The 22,019-nt window shown below is 37.7% G+C and overlaps 2 protein-coding genes across 7 annotated transcripts in view; both read left to right on the top strand.

Moving 5' to 3' along the window:
• The window catches only part of LOC140935255 (ras-related protein Rab-27A-like), a 22,628-nt gene extending 20,454 nt beyond the window's left edge, over positions 1–2,174 (top strand). For all 3 annotated transcript variants that reach the window (XM_073384800.1, XM_073384801.1, XM_073384802.1), the window contains exon 5: positions 1–2,174. This exon is cut by the window's left edge and continues 1,299 nt beyond it. The gene's annotated coding sequence lies outside the window, so the exon portion shown is untranslated.
• A 1,920-nt stretch (positions 2,175–4,094) lies between these two features.
• On the top strand, positions 4,095–21,622 carry LOC140935254 (uncharacterized). Of its 4 annotated transcripts, XM_073384795.1 has the most exons (14): positions 4,095–4,293; positions 4,372–4,445; positions 7,993–8,290; positions 9,237–9,284; positions 9,685–9,762; positions 10,761–10,817; positions 12,052–12,180; positions 13,484–13,668; positions 14,552–14,793; positions 15,980–16,056; positions 16,775–16,876; positions 17,931–18,021; positions 19,016–19,222; positions 20,542–21,622. In XM_073384795.1, exons 1-14 carry the CDS (start codon positions 4,228–4,230, stop codon positions 20,709–20,711), a joined length of 1,824 nt encoding a protein of 607 aa, XP_073240896.1. In that variant the 5' UTR covers positions 4,095–4,227; the 3' UTR covers positions 20,712–21,622. The 4 variants fall into 4 exon arrangements, with proteins under 4 accessions (XP_073240896.1, XP_073240897.1, XP_073240898.1 ...); XM_073384796.1 differs by lacking the exon at positions 9,237–9,284; XM_073384797.1 differs by lacking the exon at positions 10,761–10,817.
• Positions 21,623–22,019: the final 397 nt, after the last annotated feature.

Raw genomic sequence — 22,019 nt, 5'->3', positions numbered from 1 at the left:
CCAAATCAACGTTTAATTATTGAATCAAGGTCCAATTTGACCTTTATTCATTTTATGAATGGATTGTTGAATAGACAAACCAGATCATTTTTCCATTCATTAATTTATTAGTCCACTAGCGACAGAAACGCTTAACATGCTTTGACTGTAAAGTAGCAGAGGCTCATACTTATTGTAGCTGGGGCAAATCTCCCAGTGCTTATTGACAGCCCTGTCTAACATGACTTTTTTGTAACATTTTACTTATAAATATGTTACTGATGCTAGGAATGTTTATTACTCAGTGTCTGTGTATCCATGGAGAGTCAAATTATCACTTTTGTTTAGTGAAACGATAGAGTAAGTTATTTCAATAAATTAAACAAGAGTTATTGTTTGAGCTAAAGTGGTACTTGGGGCTCCAGAATCACAAATTGTTGAAGAGGTATTGTGAAATGAGTGGAATTAAAAACACATGATAAGTATTATGCGTTATTTATCGGACAGGATTGGATTGTCAAAAATTTAGTGTCAAATGATGGATATCAAGATAATTGAAAGTAACAAAAAACATATTTCCAACAACTAAGTAGAAACTCAGTACTCCTTCCATTAGAGGCGAAACTTAATCAGCTGAAATTTTCTTGCAAAAAATCATAGTAAGTCCCTGTTCTGTAGCCCGGAGAAAACAACCAACATTTCACGTCACCACCTTTGTTTTCCTGTGAATAAACCACTGGCAGCAGGGCAATTATCGCCTCTTTTCTTAGGCTACCTGGAAAGTCATGGAATTTAAGAATTTCGTTTTCAAGGCCTGGAAAGTCATGGAATTTCATTTTCGGTCCTTGAAAGTCATGGAAAATTAAAGTTTTGTTCGGTAAATTAGTTACTGCAGATGACAAAGCAAGGATAATGTAAGATAAAGAGGGGTAATTAAACAGCACGAACGGCAAGCACTTTGGTGGATACCAGAGTTTGTTTCTGTAGAACTGTTTCATTAACGTAAAAAAATATGCTAAAACAAGTAAAGTTTTGAAATTTTCGAAAGTGACAGCTTAACGTAAGGTCATGGGAAAAGTCATGGAATTTGAAGAACTCGGGAGAGTACGAACCCTGCATCTGTCTGCAATAGTGGTCAGTTTTGGCTAAGCCCTGTTTTTAGTTGTTTTGAAATAAAGCCAAATCCCCCAGGAGTACTCTTGACCTCTTGATCATGGCGTTATCTTTGTAAAGAGTAAAAAATGGAATGCACTTAATACTACCATCTTAAAAAAAGTTCATACAATAGAAACAGTATGTTAATTACAGTTGCGTCTTTCATATTTAAAAAAATGGTGTTTTATCAATTTTTTGTTTCAGTCATGAAATACACACTTCTGTGTGGTTTCATGTACTGCTTTCTGGTTGTATGTTTTGTGGATGCAACAACGAAAGTAAAGACAACCTTCTGGCCCCCAGTTGTTTAAAAGTTATAATGTTTTCCACTGGATAAATCACTATTCACTGGAAATGCAATTATTAGTTTTCCTAATACTGCTGTTTAGTGAGTTATACAGTGAACAATATTAAACAAGTGGGGCCTGGTATCCTGGATATCAAGATATCAGCTGTTTGAATATTTGAGAATCATCATTGTAGCGCTGGGGGAGGGGGACAGACATCTGGAGAGAAATTTTAGCTTTTTTATATTTTGGAATTATTTATTATTATTCTGCCGTAAAATATAGGCTGCTCGTTAACTGAGGTAAAAGAAAGTCAGTTAGACGAAAACTTGTTTAAAGATTTTTGAAGATGCTCTTCAGACCAAGTGATATTTGAGACTCTTTTAGGCCAAATATATGTGGACTGTAATAGGATCTTCCCTGCTATCAGAGGCCTCTTTTCCCTGGTATTCGGCGGGCAATCTCTTCCAACCGTCCGCCGAATACCAGGGAGAATAGGATCTTTCAGTTGCATTTCAGCATGGTTTGCTAGTGGTGGGTCCACTTCGTATAACCGTGAACGCGCTTCGCAGTATTAACTAACTCTCATTACCTTAATAATTTATTAGAAAAAGCATATAGATAATCTGTAATATTTTTAATTTGTAATTAGGTATTAAGTTAAACTATTTATACCATCTCTCCATTAACGATGGTTTATTCCATTTCGTACAAAGGAAAAAAAGACAATGAAATTAAAGTGTTCAGTCGGTAGAGTGGTGCAAACTATTGACTCTTCTATTTATATCTACTTAGTCGTTGCGTAAGAAATGTTTGGAAGAGGCGCTTTTGCCAAGAGACATTAATAATATAGAGCGCACCGACTTATCCTTTTTGCACCGAAGTCTAATAAGTAAGCGCAAATTGAAATGACGTCATAGCCATTCCACTGCCAGTCTGTAGAGAGCTTGGTAGCGACAACTTAACTATTAATCTTACAATGAATTTGCGTTTATTCCAGTTCACTTTAACATGTTACTTCGGATATTTTATTTGCCCAACATTACTGTTAATTTTACAGGGGCTTAGAAACGGGGGTTAGTTTTGCGGAACGAAATATTGGGCAAATAAAATACCATAGTCGTCCGATATAATGCCTTGTATTTACTTTCGGCAGTCACTATATTCTACATTACTGATATAGATCTACATCACGATCCGGCTTCTCTTTGGTGATTTTTGTCCAAGTGCTCCTTGCAAGATTTTACACTTCCCTGATGTAAAATCTTAAATGTATGTCTTCTCAGCAGTCATGTCTGGGGAGCACCCAAGTTTGGAAAGAAGAAGTAAAATTAGTTAGTCATCGTGTCAAGTTGCGTCTTCCAGAAAACGTCGAACGTCCCATGGAAATTTCACATCGTAGTCATACCTTGACGGTAACGAAATGTACCAAACAGTGTGATGTACTTGTAGAGCTGTTGTTTTACTTACTAAACCCACTAGTTTTTTTTTTTACGTGTTAGTTGCCGTCGCTGTCGTCGTTGCTAAGCTAACTGGCGGATCAAGAGGAAGGGTCCCTGGGGGTCTGAATCCCTGCAATGAACCCATTACCAACCTCGTCCTCAAGGTTGAGAGCAAGTTAAGGACTCGGCTTTAGTGTGACAATCGGTGATCGCTTCCATCAATTCTACAATCCTAAAATCCTGGATCTAGAAACTGCAAAACTCCATGAAAATCACTTTCTTGATTTGTAGTTTGTGCGCAAAACGAAAAATAGGTTACTTTTTTTGTCGAATTCACTTGCCTTTCTACAGGGTTCGTACCGAGGTCATGGATAACATGGAAAGTTAGCAAATTTAAGAATTTCATTTTCCAGGCCTTGAAAGTCATGGAAATTAATTGTTGGTCATGGAAGGTCATAGAAAATTGAAGTTGTGATTGTTAGATCAGTTACTACAGACGTCAAAACAAGGCCCGACAAAGTAAGATAGAGAGAGGTAATTAAACAGTTCAAGTGGCACATTTTGATGGACACCAAAGTGTAATCTGTTGTACTATGAATCAGGTCAAAAAATACCCTAAAACAAGGATAGTTATTTGAAAGTGACAGCTATACCTAAAGTCACTGAAAACTTGAAAAAGCAATGGAGAAAGTCATGGAAAGTCATGGAATTCAAAGAGATAAAAAGAGTACGAAACCTGCTTTAGGAAACTTGAAATAAGTGCCACATTTTTTTCAGATAAGGTGGAGTATTTTTAGGATTTCACTACCCCGACCTCTATTGCTCAAGTCAATTAACTCCTAGTTATTGTTGAATTTCACTTATTGCGAAAAAGTCAAAGGGAGGAGAAGAAAGAAGCAAAAAGAAGGGAGATATCTTAAATCTCCTCTGCCCTATTACATGCTATTAAACCCCCATAAAAGAAGGCTTAACACCCAGGCTAGATCCAGTTCGGCTTTTTACCGCCAAACCTCTTGGTTTCCTTGCCCAATGAAGTACTCACCCAATCAGCTCCATCTCCCCACCCCCACCCCCCTGCTAAACCCTCACCAATGCCTCACCGACTTTTGCGTGGGTTTGCGAGCCCCTGTTTCTAGTTACATTTTGAAATTTTTCCGATTTATTGTTCCATGACGACACAACGAGTGTGTTTATAGTCTCTAGAATCCAGTTCTCTTGTACTCAAACGAACGTCCCTCAAGGCCTGGCTGCATGACCGTGTCACTGCATTTCACGAGGAGACTAACTTCCTACAAAAACTTCCGAACTTGGATATGTTTAACGTTTTTATATAAGCTCATAGTCCACAAATTAACAGGCAAACAATGACGTTTTCTCCAGGCGATTTAATATGGGCAAAGATGCGTGGATATCCTCATTGGCCCGCCCGGGTAAGAACGCTACAGCTTCATCCCTTCAAGTGAACTACCATTAATTGATTTGCTAAATATTATTCTTCCTTGATTCAGATTGATCTTCCTGCACCAGATGAGAAGATTCCACCCAAAAAGTTTGCAATATTTTTCTTTGGAACACATGAAACGTAAGTGCTTGTTTTTGTTAAAGCTGTCCTCACAAATTATACAGAGTGCAGTGCAACTGTTTTCTCGGATACAAATGTGGCTGGCAATTTGGCACGTCAAAAAAGTGTGCTTATGCAATGTTTACCAAGATAAGAAGACTTACAGGAGGATTATCGTCTAGCACAAGCATTACTTAGAGTTTTGATCCCTTTTAAGGAGTCATATTAGTCGGAAAGAAATCACACAAGCTTGCATGGTTGAGTGGCTTGACATGCCAACCATTTTAACAGCTGTGTGCAGTCGAAGGTATCCATGCAAACTTTGATATTGTGAAATTTGGGTTTACCTGTTATACAGAAACACTTGTATGCCATTTCCCAGACGTTATGTATGCAAAACACATCCACTTAAACATCAGCAAGAGCAGACCCCCTCCCACTTGCAAAGAGACAAAAAAGATCCTCTTCCCCGAGACAATGTTGTTCTTTGTTGATCAAGGTGTAATGTAATGATATTGGAAAGGTATTGTAGAAAAATAATTTGACATAATAAACAATTGTTGAATGTGGCTGAGTATCATTTGAAGAATTATGGATAACACCCTCCTCGATCTCCATAATTTTTCAGATCATGCGAAAGCAAAATTCAACAATTGTTTTATTATTCGTTCAAAATAATTCCTAGTTTAAAAGCAAGCTGAAATATGCTTACCTCCAGTGCTGTAAAGTTCATCTTCAATAGTGCACGTTAATCAGCAAGTTTAGGAGCTAAAGGGTTGTTCCGCTCGGCAAGTATTCTCCAAATAGCAGATGTCACCCTTTGAGTTGTCGTCTTGCCATTCATGCTATGTTATTAGCCAATAGTTCACCTGTTTATTGCTGGTGAAACAAGTGAAATGTCCGCCATTTTTGTTCTCACCATCAAACAACTCAACCTCGTCCCCAGGTCTTCCCGGTTAACAGTTCAAAATCTGCAACTTTACTGCACTTTTGATGTCATCGGTTCAGTATGGCAAAGTTCTCCCAAATTTGGTCGACAATAGCTGGTTATGATGAATTATGTGTGGGATTTTAGCCAATCAGAAATGGAGAAATATTTTGATTGAATATTAATGTGCATTAGGGAAAGTTCATTTAATATGACAAGGGGGGGGGATGAAGATATTGAAACTCGAAGCTTGAAATTTTAGCAGCCCCCCTCGCTAGCGGTTCAATTTTTTTTTTCCTTGGTAGTCGAAAAAATTTCAGAGCCCCCCCACCCCCTCCTCCTTCAATTCCCTTGCTCCCCTGAAAAAAGATCGCTAGACTGTATTAAATATATTTACCGTTATTGTCTTCAATGGTTTATACTATGACAAACTTGAGATACAGTTGTGATACAATTTTCTAAAGCATTTTTGGGATGAACAAGACTGTAATAATTACTGAGACTACATTTGTTATATCTGTAAACCACGTGATATAGCTGAGTTGCAGAGGTCATTAAATTGTTGAGTTGAAAACCATCCGATCTGTATGATGATGTCATGTGTTGGTTTTGAAGTATACAAATTTTTGGACCCCCCCTCCTAGCACAACGATTTTTTCAGAGCCCCCCTTCGGGTGTCTAAAAATTTTTGGAGCCCCCCCTCAATATCTTCATCCCCCCCTTGTCATATTAAATGAACTTTCCCTTATTGAGTAAGGTCTTTGAATTGCCTTTATTCTACAAAATTGAATGAGGTGATTTGGGAGGAGGTACTGTGGCAAGACATTGACCAGGATTGTGCAATGAAAGGGATGCTTAACTTTGTGGCAATGAAGTAGAGATCTGGGAATTAGTTTTGCCTCTGTGGAAGTGTGGTTAATCAAGTGTTTGTCTTTCCTATTAAAGACTGTCTATAAGAAGGGATAAATAAATAACCTTGCTTTCATTGAGTTGTTTGCATAGCATTCTTGTATGCAAAAAAAGGAGTAGAACGTTAAAGTGAACCAAGTGCGTTATACATAGCCATGGTGCAAGAAAAGTTAGCCTTTGTAAGAAATTGAGAATGTTACTTTGCAAATCTCAGTTGGGAAAAGAACTGAAGCAAGTTTTAGGCTGCTGGTAAGCTCTGAACAGCTCAGTAGCCAAAGCCCATGAGTAGTTATTGATTTACATTTTAAAGCTTTCATTGATGGGTGAAAGAAAAACATTGATCCTTTGCTACACAAGACAGGGGTCACAAAGCAAAATGCTTTGAAAATGGAGTTTTTTTGCATACCGCTGTAGAACTGTATAATACTGTTATTATTAATTCTAAGTCATTGGGAAAGTGATGTACATGTATCCTTAGTTGAAAAATGCCTTTTACCAAAGTCTTGTATTTTCAAGCTCTTATAAAGCATGTGTTTAACTTAGAAATAGTTGAATTAAGTATGTTATAGATAGTTTCAGCTAAAAAGATCGGCATTTCCACACAGCTCACAATAACAAGGGAACAAGGGTTCCTTTGCATTGCTTTAATGGAAGGAACTAGTTGATGTAGTAGAAAAGTCTTAGACACAAAATCTTTGTACACATGGTTCATTCCCCAAATTTCCTCAAACACAAAATTTTTCAGTACCCAGTACTACCACCAAAAGCAATCAATGTATTCCTAGATTTATTTATTTATTAAATAAATAGTATCCAAGACAGTGTTTCTTTAAGACAATATTATGTTAAGGCTTATCTGCAATCATAATTGGAAAATACTGATAAAATATGGTGTAAGTACACTCCAGTAAGCTACTTTATACTACTTCAGTTGAGTTATTACTACAGCATGGCATGGCCAAGGGGTTGAACATGGGAATTCTGAAAGAACAGCCACAGATTGTGATCAGAGTAGGGATCAATTTAATAAAACGTTTTACATGTGAAGCCATTGTCTTAGGCGTAGTTCATATGCCAATCTTTTCATGCGCCGAACCCATTCAAGTTAAGGCTGAGTGAAATTATTTAACTGGCTGAACTGATTTAGATGCTGCTCTAAATTCCAGCCAAACTTAATTCAAAAGGAGGATAATGCTCATTTTCGCCAAAATCAAACTGCTTGAAAAATACATTAAAATAAATTATGCACTAGGTCCAGCACATGAAAAGCTTGGTGTCTGAATCAAAGCCATTTCAAAGTCACTCCGAAGTCAAAATTCCTGGCTGGGTTAGGTGGGAAGAATGGCTGAGCTGTCTCAAATTGAAACAGGCGTTGATTCAGATGCCAAACTTTTCAAATACTTAATTCAATGTATTAGGTCTGGTTCATGAAGGGTTTGGCGTTTGAACCAGATCTTAGAGTCTGAAAACAATAGTTGCACTTGTAACTTGTAAAATTTTATTAAGTTGACCTCAGGACCTTGACCCATCTAGTTCTTTCCATTTACAAGTGTGATTCCTCAGCCACTCTTGAAACATTGAAGTTGTAAAATGTTGTGGGGTACATAATGTTTTCTGTTAGCATTCTAGTAGACCTTGATACCTTAGTCGTAAATAAAGTTCACATTGTAATAAATGCAAATATTGATGACTTTTTTATTTTCTTTATTTTATAACTTTTAACAATTTTAGAGCAGTTATGCAAGCCAAAGACTTATTTCCCTATGAGAAGAACAAAGAGAAGTTTTCAAAAAACTCAAACCGTTCGCGTAGGGGATTTAAGGAGGCATTGGTGGAAATTGTGGAGAACCCAAAGGTGAAGTGGGGAATGAGGGGACAAGAAGAGGATGAAGAAGATGAAGAAGATGAAGATGATGAAGAAGATGAGGACGAGGAAGAAGAAAACAAAGATGATTCAGAGGAAGAACAAGAATCTGAGGAGGAGGAACAAAAAGCTGAAAAGAAATCAAAACAATCGAAACAAAATCAGGTATGAAAGAATGAGTGAGGGACTTAGTGTGTGAGTGGGTGAGAGTGCCTGTGAGGGAATAAAGGCACCTGTTCAGATTAGTGAGTATGTCAAGTGAGATTAAACTTTTCCACAGAGACGAGCGTTGGGGGAGGAACATGTACCTGTGTGGCCAGTGGAGCCACGGACTGCAGCCGAATGAAATGTGTAACCTTGACAACCCTGAGAGTGGCATCCACCCAGTCGCCACTGTCACACTGCTAACCAGTAGAAACTAACATACTTACCATGTATACTTACCATAGGGGAGGGAAGGGTAGGGAGCACTTGCAAAAAAACTAGCAAGATCAGTAATGCCATGCAAACATAGTGACCTGACCTCAAGAGATGAATAGCTGTATAAAGACCCATGAGCCACTGCAATGCAATTAGGGTTCCCCTGCATATCACTGATGAGAGCGACAGCTGGCCAGCACTGTCTGGAGTTTAACTTAACCTAAATTTCATTAATTTGGCCGCATTGAATAAATGATTCAGTGAGTGAAAGTGAATCTGATCTGGAAGGACTAAGTTGATCATGACATGTGTCCTGGTGTACGGTTATTTATTCAATCAAACAAGAACAGGTCTTATTTTGCAAGGTATAGAGAAGCACAATGTCTGAATGTCAGTAAAGTTCAAATTTTATGTGAGGATTTGATCTATTAAAAACGCCTAGAGATGGAGCTTTATAATGTGCAGAGATCAAACATAGTCTGGATGTAACTGTACCCAGGAAAGGAGCTGTGAAAGGAGCTTTGAATGAGCAATTGTTATTGAAGGCTAGAGCTGATTAGGTCAGTCACACCATGATAGGCACTAATCAATCCAGGACTTGCACAATTAATTGGGCTTGTACACTTTGATAAAAAACCAACCTTTTATTGAGTGAGAGCCTCATGAAGATTTCTGTGCATGTGTTTTTCAGAAAGAGAAACCCACAAAGCAAAAAAAGCAGCCTGTCTCTGATAAGAAGGTTAGCTTTGATGTAGTGTTGTAAAAACCATTGAAAATCCTGTCATGAATGTCACCTAAGTTGGAATTAATCAGTAACGCAATTTCATTATTTTGATTTTACAAGAGTTTGCTAAGGCAACAGAAGAACTTTAACAACAAGACAGGTTTTTCTTGGTGATACATGTTTGTGTGGTTGAAAATTAAATTATTATTTGTTTGTCAAGAACACATTGCAAAGGTTCACTTCTAAATTTACACTGAACATCTAAATTCTGTAACTTGTAAATCCTACACTTTTATGTTTTTGTTCTTTTTAAATGCAGTTCAATGTTCTGATAGCCAAACGTTTAACTTTGATTTGCCTCCACATTGCACACTAGGAAATTGCAAATTGCTTTATACTGATTTTTTTTTTTTAGGAAAAAGTCAGCAAGGATAAAGGAAAGAAAACAGAAAGTCAAAAGAAAAAGCGAGAGAAGTCAGAGTCACCTGAAAAGGTTTGTGGATTACTATGTAACAGTAGTAGAGGAAACCTGTTCTGAAAGTTGGCAAACATCAAAGAGGGAAACAATGGTGCTGTAGTTTATGTCAGAAGCTCCCTGACTGTGCACAATCCTGTGTTTTTTATTCACAAATTGTGTCTGAATAAATTAGTGTAATGTTTCTATTGGTCAGTAATTTCAAAATGATAGGAAAAATTATGCTATTGAACATAGTGCACAGTCAAGTATAAAGACGCTAACAAATATGTATAGCAAAGAAGTCTTTCAGGCTTCATAACCATCCCACTTTATTAACTATGACTAGTAGACTGTTTGCTATATACGATAAAAGAATAGTTAAGATTTTCGCAAGTTTTGTGCTGATTTTAAATTATGCCTCACTACCCCACTGCAACTCAATTTTATTTTGATTTACTTCCCTGTTTGTAATGTATGAAATATTGCAGTGTCTAATAGGAAATTAGGCAGAAATGTTTAGGAGGTCACATTAGGTTGCAAGAAAGATCTATTATGTAGCAAATTAGGCATTCTCTTTATCCAAATGTAGATTGATGTTTCCCAATCATAGAGCTCATGTGTACAGTCATGTGAGTAACCACTGACAATATTAGAAACTTCAGACGCTGTGCAGCAAAATTGTTTTCAAAACAAAACTGCCTTAAATTTGTTATTTGGGCCACATGATGGATCTTAAATTAAAGGGAAAATAACTTCATTGCCCAGCTCCCTTTTTTGTGCCATAGTTGTCCCCAGCAAACTTTCCTGGCTTCAAGAATAAGAATTTCTAATAAAAGCTTATTTTGATTTTCTGCTGGTATACATTGTAATGTGGTAGATCCTCAAGTTTTATTTTTATCAAATGGTGTTTTGTTAGTTGTTACCTTCTTGGTAGTTTGATTGGTACTCCATGACAGGGTTTGTTCCATCCTTGAAAAAATTTTTAAACTTGTTGTATTATCCATTATTCATTTGGATCCTTGCTTTTCTATAAGGAGAGTCCTTTTGAGGAAACCCCAGATGAAGAAAGCTCAGAAGATGACAAAGAGGAAGTATGTTGTAAAGAATTTTTATCAACTGCTTTAATAGGAATCCATTCTCCAAACTGCACCAGAGGGAATGTACTCTTTGCTTGAAACACTCTAAAACAATATACTGTCAACTCTGTCGAAGGTGACCTCCTGCTTACAGGAGGTGGTCATTGACAGGAAAAATCAAGAAAATACATGCTCAAACTGAACTGTTTAACGTTATTTCATAAAGTTATTACCTTACAAGCTAAAATTAGGCAAATAGACAACTCTGGCAATAATGTTTCACATCAGATAGAGCTTCAAACTGTAGAAACTTTGTACATAACATTTTGCATCAATTTGACAAGAGTTTTTTACCTACAGATCGAACTACAGCAGTCTCTTTTGTAAGTCAACTGCCATAATCTGTCAGCAAGCTTGGTCATGGCTATTAAAAACTAAACTTGTTTTGACATTTGAGCAATGACTTTTTTACAACAATCATACATGATCATGCCAGGTGGTTGCTTTCTGGAAACCAAAACAAAACAGTGTGTCAAATCCTGTCCTTAAAAGAGGTCGCAGGCACTTAAAATATCTGAGAAGTGATCACTTACAAGAGAGTTTTTGAAACTGTATTTTAACTGAGAAAGAAAACGGTGATTTACAAAGTGGTCACTTCTGAGGTGGTCGCTTAGAGAAGTGGTCACTTTAAGAGAGTTGTCTGTATTGAAGTCCGCAATCTACGTTCCACTGGCTTGAAACATAGTTTTATTGGTAAAGGATGACTCTAGATGAATGAGGGTGTAACTTGTTCAGTAGAAGTCATGTTTGAAATACATGTCTATGTCACAGAGCAGTTTCTTTAAACAGGCGAGAGATACATGCCTCAATCATCCCATCCAATAGCATTATGGTGTACCCCCTCTACAAAGCAAAGTGAATGCCCATGAGGGAAAGAGAAATAAAAATAAATGAAAATAAAAGACAAGTTTGCACCATCTTGCTGTGTTTGCATCATTCCTGAGACATGAAAATGCTTGACAGACAGAAGTTGAAATGTTTTTTTTTTAAGGGAATGAGAATCGAATCACAACAATTTTTGTAGTGAATATGCCAGATTCAACATTGGCAGGTTCACTCACAACAAAAAGAATGGTGCAAAATAGAAATTGAAAACAGAACTAAATTATAATAATTTTGTTAAAAATAGTATTTTTAGATTTGTTATAAAATTAATTTGAGGATGATTTCTCGTTTCCACTTTGTTCAGGAGGAATACAAACCAGTGCCCAAAAAAAGAGCATCTACTGATTCAGTAGCGAGTAAAAATAAAAGGAAATCTTCTAAGGCTGTTAGTGATACCAGCAGCAGCAGTGAGGAAGATCAAGTGGAAGAAAACGTAAGACAAAGTCCCTGTGTAGGGCATTTCTTGTATAAAATTTTAAGGTTTGAGTTACAAGTGTTTACTGAGTTGATTTCATTTCTTTCTTTCTTTTTTTTAAATTTTATTTGCTTGAAACAAAAATAATTACAAAAATAATTACAAATACAAGCTCTTATAACTATTTAAGCTATTTTCTATTTTCACAGTGGGCTGAAAGGAAAAACTAAATTAATAAAAGAAAGGAAAGAAAAAAACTAAATTAAAAGAAGTTGATTTCATTTCAGTGACATTGTGACATTTGCCAGTTGTTACGTGTAACTACAGCCTTGACTCCTAAATTATGTTTAATGAAGTAACATTTGTTCTTCTGCGCTGCAGTTATGAAATTACATTGCCCTCTAAATTATAACAAAATGTTGTTGAAGCAAGGCTGACATCAGTTTGAGAGACAATCAATTTAAAAATATTAAAAGCAAGTTAGCCTTTTAGCTTAAGAAATAATGTCAGGACGGCTTTGAAAGATACTTTTTTTTTGTTTTACTCTTATTTGCTGACTACATGTACTCATGCTCAAACAAGCTTGAGGGATGTTACATTATCATTCTAGTTGTTTCCTTTCTTTTGTCAATATGCAAATATCACAAGTTTGACTGGCTCAAAAATCATGCACAGAGAACCCATTAGTGGTCTATCATTGTCATTACCGTAAGTTTATGCAGCTGTTCTGGCTTGTCTTATTGTATTAAAAAAAAAAAAGGTATTTCTATGCCTCATGAATCTCTGAAAAACAATCAAGGTAAATGTTAAAGTTTTATTCTTTTATCATTTCACTCAGCTACTGGTAGTTATTTTTTCATTTTCACTGAACACAATCAGCATGCAAAGAAAGTCGTGTCCGATAGCTTGGGGCTAATGGATTTTGCTATCGGGCTAGTGATTTTTGTTCTTAACTTGTCCGTCAGGGAAGTGCTGTTTTGTTGGGAAATTCAAATTACGGAAGGATTGTAATCAATCCTGCTAATCAAAAAGGGTTTTATGGCTAGTTGAAATGACTTGTGGGCTAGTACGTGCTAGCTACAGCTTGCCGAATGGCAGGCTGTAAAACTGACTTTCTTTGCACCCTGACAATGTATTCAAACATTAATGGTAGCCCACTTTATCAGTAAGAAAAAAGCTACATGTTTACACATTCATTGAATGTGTAATTATGTAGCTTTTTTCAATCATTTTCCTGCTTGATTTTAAGTTTCATGCCCCATTGTGAAGGTAGAATAAGTGTGGCAATGAGGTTTATGAAGTGTTGTATGTGTATTATTAGGACACCTCTGAAAGTGAAGAACCAAAGAAGAAAAAAGCAAAAACACAAGCGGAGACAGAGGTAAAAAAGAAGTCCTCACCAGCCAAAGATTCCATAGACAAGAAAAAAGAGGAGGAAAAGAACAAGAACAAAGATGAAACAGAGAGAAAAAAGCAGGAAAAGCTACAAAAATTAGCTGAGAAGAAGTAAGTGTGATTTTCCTCACAGTACTCGTAATGCCATAGTGGTGTCAGACAAGCAATGTTTCTGCTCAGTTATCACTGCTCTGTCAAACATAAGGGTTGCAAGAGTTGCAAGATATATTTCAAATTTCTTTGTTGTGTAAAATCCTAAAAATAAAAGCTACCTTACAAGAGTTCTGCAAAAAGGTCACTATGGTCACATGGTCACAATCTAGGACTTGGTCCACTGTCTGAATACCTTGTTTCTGTACGTGTAGCTCTTAAGTAACTGCGAAAGGTTCTAGTTTTGACTGTAAACATGTTATTACAGTGACCAGTTGTTACCCCTATGAGTTATTTCGCTATTAAAAGAATGTTCCGGTCACTTAGGTCTTAAGTCGTCTGCTAAAAAAAGAAATGAAACATGTGCATGCACATGTATGTACCTCATTCCGGGAAAGGTTTGAACCCAGGAGTCATTTCAAAAGTAGTTTGAGTTTGATCGTCTAGATGAATGTAGTCCTGAATAGGACTGTTGTTGTTGACAGTGACTGACGTTTTGACAACCTGTGTGGTAGTCATCTTCAGAGTCAAAGTGAGTTGTATCACGTCAGTTGATGGTATTATACTCTGGTTATTGATCTAATTGGTCAAATACGTCTTTCAGCCATGACACAAAAAAGTGAAATACACATTGTTTATACCTCATTTCTGAGCCACTTATAAGGTGAAAGAATTTAGGGAACTGACCTAACATGTTAGCAAAACTACTTGAGACATTAGCAAACAGGAGCTTGGCAAAATGACTCTTAGGCAAAACGACAGTAAATCGTCATGACTGCATGCTCAGATCAATAATATTATTACATTTTATTAAGTTTTGATATGTGTTGTTGTAATTTATCAGGGCAATGTTAAAGGAAAAGAAGAAGAAAGAAAAACTTGAACAGCGAAAAGCTGAAAAACAGGCTGCTGAGAAGGCTAGAATGGAACAGAAAGAACAAGAGAAAGAACGAGAAAGACAGGAACGGGAAAAAGAAAAAGAAAAACTAAGGGTTAAACAAGAAAGAGAAAAAGAAAAGGCACAGGAAAGAGCCGAGCGAGAAAAACAGAGAGAAGCTGACAAAAAGGAGAGAGAAAGAAAAAAATGTGAGTATATTTGCTGTTTATATAGCTGATGTAGGCAAGAAAAGCACATGAACTGGTACATGTAAATCAAGAATATTTTGGGTGCTTTAGCAGTTTCAAAATGAGCATAAACATGAAGCATTTTCACAGATTTTTGTGAAAAAGTACATAAAAAGGACTGGCACATGCAGTTTACGAATTTGTGAATCTTGTGATTGGTCTGCTCCGCTGATCAGTGACTATCAGCGTAGTAATTTAATATAATAACCAAACTTGTGTTTCACTTCCGATGGCACAGCATCACAATACAGTCCAACCTTACTACACTGTTAGTCTGATACCAAATAAGGGACAGAGCCAGCAAGCCTGTGTATTACATGTTCTTAGTACAGAATTGTATGAAGTTTGGCATGGTGACCAACATCAATTTTCTCCTTACATTTTTTTAATACATAGTAAAGATGAAAGGGTTATTCAGAATTAATAAAATAATCATCTAAGGGAAAATGCTTTGATCCGTTATCAAATTCTCTCAGCTAATTCTTTAAGGAAATATACAGCTCTAGATCAGACTGGAGAATTGTATGTGGATAAGTGGAGCTTAATCCCGATAGTGACCAACATCAATTTTCTCCCAATGATATGCGTACATTGTTAAGAGACTAGGTTATGAGAATTGATAAAATGATCACCTAAGAGAAAATGCTTTGATCTTTTGTCAAATTCTCTCAACTCATTCTTTAAGGAAATATATAGAGATCAGTTTGGAGAATTTGTATGTAGATATTGGGGCTTAAAGGGTTAAAGGCTTGAGGAGATGTCTGAGAGGAAAGGTTTGGCTGTACTAATTCAATTACTGTTCATCTGTTTTTGGGATGTATTTTGCCTTACTTATACCATAGTTGGTAGAGGAGACTGGTTATGAAAGCCGGAAAAACATCAAAGTTGAAGACTACCATGCTGTAGTTTATGTTGGAAGCTCCCTGACTGTGCACAATCCTTTGTTTTTTGTTCACAACTTTGGACTGAATAAGTTGATGCCATGTTTCTGTTGGTCGGCAAGTTCAAAATAATAGGAATTCTATTGAATTTTGTGCACAGTCAGGTCCAAAACAGCTAACAAAAACCTATAACAAAGGGTTTCCCAACCATTTCACTTTAATAACCATGCTATACTGTATTCATTTGTGCTTTATGTTTTCTTTAGCCACACCGCCTACTGTGGAGGAAATTTTGGACAAAATGAATTATGATCTTGTGATGTCTCTTACTGTTGAGGCTCCTGTGAGTACATTGTACAGATGAACCAATACCTTGGTTTTTGTTGTTCCCTCAGCATTGCTTAGCTCCTTATCTGTTGTTTTATTAAAGTGCCTACATGTATAATGTAAAAAGAGCACTTACTTTGCTTTAAAAACTCTAAAATATTTACATAGAAACAATACAAGAAAATTACATCGTGAATGATAAAAGAAACACTAAGGCGATAAAAGATAAATATTTTAGAGTTTTTAGTCAGTATCTCATTAGCCTTTTCACTGTCGTATATAAGCACTTGCTAATTTTTTACTTCTGAACTTGAAAATGACCGTTGAACGGTCGAAACGTCGTTCTTTTTTAGCGTTAATTTTTATAGTGCAATCTGTTTCGAAAAATTTGTTGATTCGGATTTTTAAAAGAAAATTTTGCAAGACTACTCTAACCACAAATAGCGGGGCTAATCTAACTAAGGAAATAAATGAAATAAATCAAATTACTAAGAGATAGACACTGGATAGAAGCAAGGAAAAATAGAATATAAATTAAAAGTAGAGCTTTCCACTTACCTGAGTGTGCTACTTTTAATTTGTCTCTAACCTGAAAACATCGGTGCTTTAGATTAAGATTATCAAGTTTACTGAAATAAAATAACATGTATCATGCAGTCAAATGATAAAAAGACCATTGTCTGGATTTGTTTCTGTCTGTATTCTTTAATGTATTGATTTCTTCTGTCCTATAGGATGTTCCAAAGTGCTTGAAAATTATTACTCAAATCTCTGAGATGGAAATCAACCCTGATATTATAAAGAAAAACCCAGATATAGTTCAGACAATCAAAAGGGTAAGTACTTCAGTTTTTTTTTTTCTGTATGTTTGTTAATCATGGATACCAGATATTACAGTGGGACATGCACCCTTAATTATTATTGTCTACAGTTGGACCATGAAAATTTGATTGTGTTTACCAGGTGGTCACGATCAACACTTTTTTCTGGGCCGCTCTCTAAAATGCGGGGCGTTTTTTTCGTTTGTTTTGCCTACTTCCGCAAGAAATGATCTGCGAAGGGAATGAAAAAAATAGTCTCCTGATCGTGGTTAGTTTCATTTCTTCAAAATTGAAGAAAGTCACTGTGGTTTGTTAAATCAACATATTTTCTCTCTCAAGCTATCCAGAATCAGATCTTTATCTGTCAATGGCTTGGCTTAATGACCTGCTTTGAAACTGATCACTGAATTGGTGACGTTCTCGTTGCTGTCGCCGTCGTCGATGCTAAAGCTTACTATTATTTACGATACCTTGTGATCGGTCAGGAACAGAATTTTGTCGGTGCAAATTGGAGTGGCCCTGCTGTTAGCATCCGCAATGTTTCCCAGAGTCATCGGCGTACCTTCCTTTCTGGTTAGGAAAGTAGAGAATGAAAGTTTCCCTTGATCTCCCAACCTTGGTGAACGAACCGAATAAGTATGACGAGACAATAGCTGTCGTGTACGAACACACGAAACGAACTCGCAAGATGCTGTTCGCCGATTGGGCACAATAATACAAAGCATTTTTTGTGGCCAATTAACCGTTTGGAAATAGTGCAGTGAGTGTCGGTATCCAGGGGCTCTTCCGCCCGTGCTTGGAAACTTTCGTCGCGGCTTTTCTCCCGATCCGACTGACTTCCCCTGACTCTCGATCCACGAGGATGTATGGACCCCACTTGCCAAAAATTCCTGGGTCTGCCTCCGCAGTTATTTATTCAATTTTGTTTATAAAGATAATGTTTGAAAGTTGAGTTTATGGATTATGTAACTCTGTAATGTTTTTGCAGACAAATGTTAAACCTTCAACTTTTGTATGCCCTATTTCCATAAGTTCTTATACTTGTTTGTTTTTTTTTTCCTTTTTCTAGATACGAAACTATAAGCAGAATTCTAAAGTGCGAGAAAAGGCTAGTCAGCTCTACACACAGTTCAAATCTTTATTTAAAGTCACAGGCTCAGGTAATATTAAAGTTTTCATGTCAAGAGCTAAGTAACACAGGCTATCCAACCGAATGCCTTGTTTGCGTACATCTGAAATACATGTTTAGGTGATCCTATTTAACGGTGACTTTTAGAAGTACAACTTCAATGTAATGTTGTTCTAAGGCCCGGCCGTTCAAGCATCGAACTTCACGTGTTGATCTCCATAAGAAAAGGAAAGAAAAGCTGGAATACACCTCCTTGCCATAAACCAGCATTTTCTTGTAGCTTTAAAATTGAGTTGTAGAGACGTTTAGACTCTGAGACGTGTTCGACGGGAAGGAGATTTTCTCGATACTAAGCGATGCTCGAGCGTAAACCGGCCTCATTAGGGACTTTCAAGGGGCTGTGTCACGGCAGTCCAGTTCATTTTGTTTAATTTTGCCAGTTACTCGCCCTCAAAAGAAGAAAAAATAGGAAGATAGTAAGCAAACTTAATCGGGGAGCACTGACCATAGTGTAATTTTTGGTGATTTTTGTACACGTAGCGTTAAAAAAGTTTCAATCCACGCCCATCCTTGCCATCCTTTGCAAAAGACTACAGGAAACAGTTTCAATGCCTAAATCGTCTTGAATAGCGAAACTGGATCATTATTTTTGGAATTCAATTGATGCGAAGACAAGTTTTACCTTTTAAAAAGATAACAACTAGGGTGGCATAGCCCCTTTAAGTTTTTGGTTGATCACTTGATCGTCTCACGTGATGAGAGTATTCGCCTCCATCCAATGTGGCCCGGGTTAAACGCCATATGTGGGTTGAGTTTGTTGTTGGTTCTCTCCTTTGCTCCGAGAGGTTTTTCTCCGGGTACTCTGGTTTTCTCCTCTCCTCTAAAACCAACTCTTTCAAATTCCAATTCAATCTGGAACACACGGACACGTTTCAATGAGTTCTTCATAATTTTAAGCACTTCGTAGGTAAACAAATTACAATTGAAATTGCGAACTCTTTACCATATAACCACGTTTGTTATAGAATCGGCTGCGGACCGGTTACTATCCACTCCTTCAAGTGACCCAAGTTCATCCCTTAATACGACGACATCTGCGGAAGGCAATGAAAGAACCGAGCCTGAAGCGGTGAAAGATTCACAAGCACAAGTGTCTGTGAAGTCAGAAGAAAACACTCAAGCTCACCCCACCCCCACTGAGAATGGCAGTGAAAATCATGTATCCTCTGTAGGTGGGTGTTATTAGTTACATGTATTTTTCGATCCAGGTTCCTCATGCTTTCGTATAATGTGAATTACAGTCAAACCTGTACTAAGCGTTGCCTAGTCCCTAGGCCTCATTAATCCGCGCGGTCAACGCGTTTCGGATCACGTGGTCCGAGCGAAGAAGCCGCGCGTTCGCCTCAGATACGTCACCGAAATGCATTGACCGAGAAGACCTTGGGAAAACGCTGTACAGGGACAAGGCAATATTGAGTGATTACCCTCGGGGAATGGCTTACTGACCGCTTACATTGTACTACGGGTTTGACAAACCTAAAAGTTATTCAAGAAAATGAAAGTAGTGAAAGAGCGAAATATCTATTCCATGAAAAATTGTCCTCAAAGTGTCTCTACCTCCTCTCCTGCACAAAGAAAGGAAGTAAAAGACCTCTAATAAAAGCCATAAACAGTGTATCTATTGCAATAGTATGCTACATATTGTCGAACTGACCGTTTAATAGAGGTGATGACAATGAAAAAATGGGACTTCGGAAAAGTTGACCGCGACCGCTTAGTACAGTGGAACTCTGCCTTAAGACCACACCCCGTGGTCGCGTTTACTGGGTTCCACTGTACAAGTCAGTTTTACATTAATACAGTGGAACACTGTTAATGCGCCACCGTTGGGCAAGAAGTTCTGGTCTTAATAAGGAGGTGGTCGCATTAACAGGGTCTGGACAAAAATAAAATGACTCAGTGTTTCTTACGTTTGGATCAAAAGAATATGGTCGTAATAACGAGGTGGTCGTATAAACGGGTTGGTCGTAAGGCGGGGTTCCACTGTAAATCGAAATGATTTTCTGGAACTTTGGTAAATGAGCGCTTAACAGAGGGTGACTGCTTAATAGAGGTTGGGTAAATGCTAGTTTGACTGTAGGCAGATCTTGGATGGTCACAATCCTGATAAGCTGGTAGCAGTCTAAGGCCCTGTTCAGACGCCGCTCGACTCATGTGCCGAACCTAACTGATGAGTTAAGTACGGCAAAAGAGCGGCGTCTGAATCAATTTGGTACGGCAGTTTTAGTTTGGTGCGGCAAAAGCGTTAAGTTCGACAGCGTCTGTCGAATTTTTGTCGAACTTAACTTAGGTTCGACACACGGTACGCCGTCTGAATCAGATGTCGCGCCAGTGTTGCTCCAAAGTCGAACTTATTCAGTTAGGTTCGTCACATGAAAAGTACGGCGTCTGAACCAGGCCTGAAGTGGCGTTGTGTAGATTATTTTCGTGGTCACTTACGTTTGTTTTTGGACAAATTATTTGCCTCAAAATATGACTTTTTCGTTTACAGAACCAAAAGTTGAAGACCAAGAAAACAGAACGAAGGAATGTATACCAGAAGAAAAAAGACCAGAATTGGATACAAGCGTGGATAATCTAACACCAGAACCAATGGAAATACAAAACGACACAACTGAAAACTTATCGCCCTGTGATATGGACATATCAAGCCCAGATTAAGAGTCCTTACCTTTAACATTCAAGAGCCGGTTCCCATATTAGAATGCACGAAATCTGCCAATTTTTATTGTTGGTAACATATTGACAAACATGTGATAGTACTGCTGACGAAGTGTCATATAAGCTGACTCAACATGGGATTTCCATTACGTACTCAACAGTATACCGACTCTGGGAATGCAATTTTTAAGGACAGATCTACAGTACGTATAGCCTAGGATAGCTTACGAATTCAGCCATCACTCGTCGCTCCTGCCCGTAAGGGAGGTTTGCGGGAGAACTGACGGAACGTCGAAAAGTCCCTGGCAGTGAGGAGCAAGAAGAGGACTGTATTCGCAGGCTAATTCTAGGACGGGTGTCCCATTTCTCCAAGGGGTCTACCAATCTTGCCTCTCCCGCGAGATAGGTGTGCCGCGCGCGAGAATCTCTTTTCGCGCGGACTTGTTTAACCTCGCGAGAGAAATGAATGATTGCCCAGTTTAGATAACGTAAACATGACAATGTTTTAAAAATCCTGAACAGTTGTTTTCATGTCAGCTTTTAGAAACAGTTTGACAAACTGTTTGTCTTTGCGTCGTAAGTAAGTCGCGTCTTATTATCTGTTGCATTTCAGCCTTCCGCGAGTTTTATGTAACATAAAAATCATCTGTTGTATTTTTTAAGGAGTTACTTTGTGGAAATGAGCGCCTCTGAAGTCATGCAATTAAACCTCGTATTAGTGTCACTTTTTCTACGTAGCAGGTTCACTAACTGTTGTATCGGTCAAAAAAAAAAACACCAAGTAGTGTCTGTAAGGAATGCCCAGTTCGTGCCAGCCTCTTCTTTCGCATATAGTTTTTAAATTTTCTTTTCTATACCTTGTTCCTTTTACTACTCTTTCCTATGTACAGAATAAATTCTTGAATTAGAAATCCCCATTCTTTGTTTGCTTTGGTTTGTTTGTTTGTGAAATAGTGTCGTGACTTTGGCCCAAAAGATCGTGGCTCAAGTAGCCTGGGATTTATTGCGCATGACTGACTCATTCTACGGGTTCTTCGGGTGCTTTTGTTGTTTAGACTGTTAAGCTGTGAGAAGAATGGGAAACGTCGATTTGAAATCCTTCGCGGCTTTTCTGCTTGCTACACAGGCTGTGGATCAGTTGACTGAATTTCATCCTCCTCCTTCGCTCGCTATAATAAGCCCGAGTGTCTTTGCAAATGAAGGAGGCGGCTGAAATTCAGGCCTTATATAGATCAGGGGAAGACAATAGTTTGGGGTGAATTTCCCAGGCGCAGGCAGAATAGTAGCGTGCGAATACAGCAGTTTCTC

This window comes from Porites lutea, chromosome 4 (genome assembly GCF_958299795.1).
Source record: "Porites lutea chromosome 4, jaPorLute2.1, whole genome shotgun sequence".
NCBI classification, from domain to species: Eukaryota; Metazoa; Cnidaria; class Anthozoa; order Scleractinia; family Poritidae; genus Porites; species Porites lutea.
Note: the sequence above shows the minus strand (reverse complement) of the source record. Positions and strands in the feature narration are given on the sequence as shown.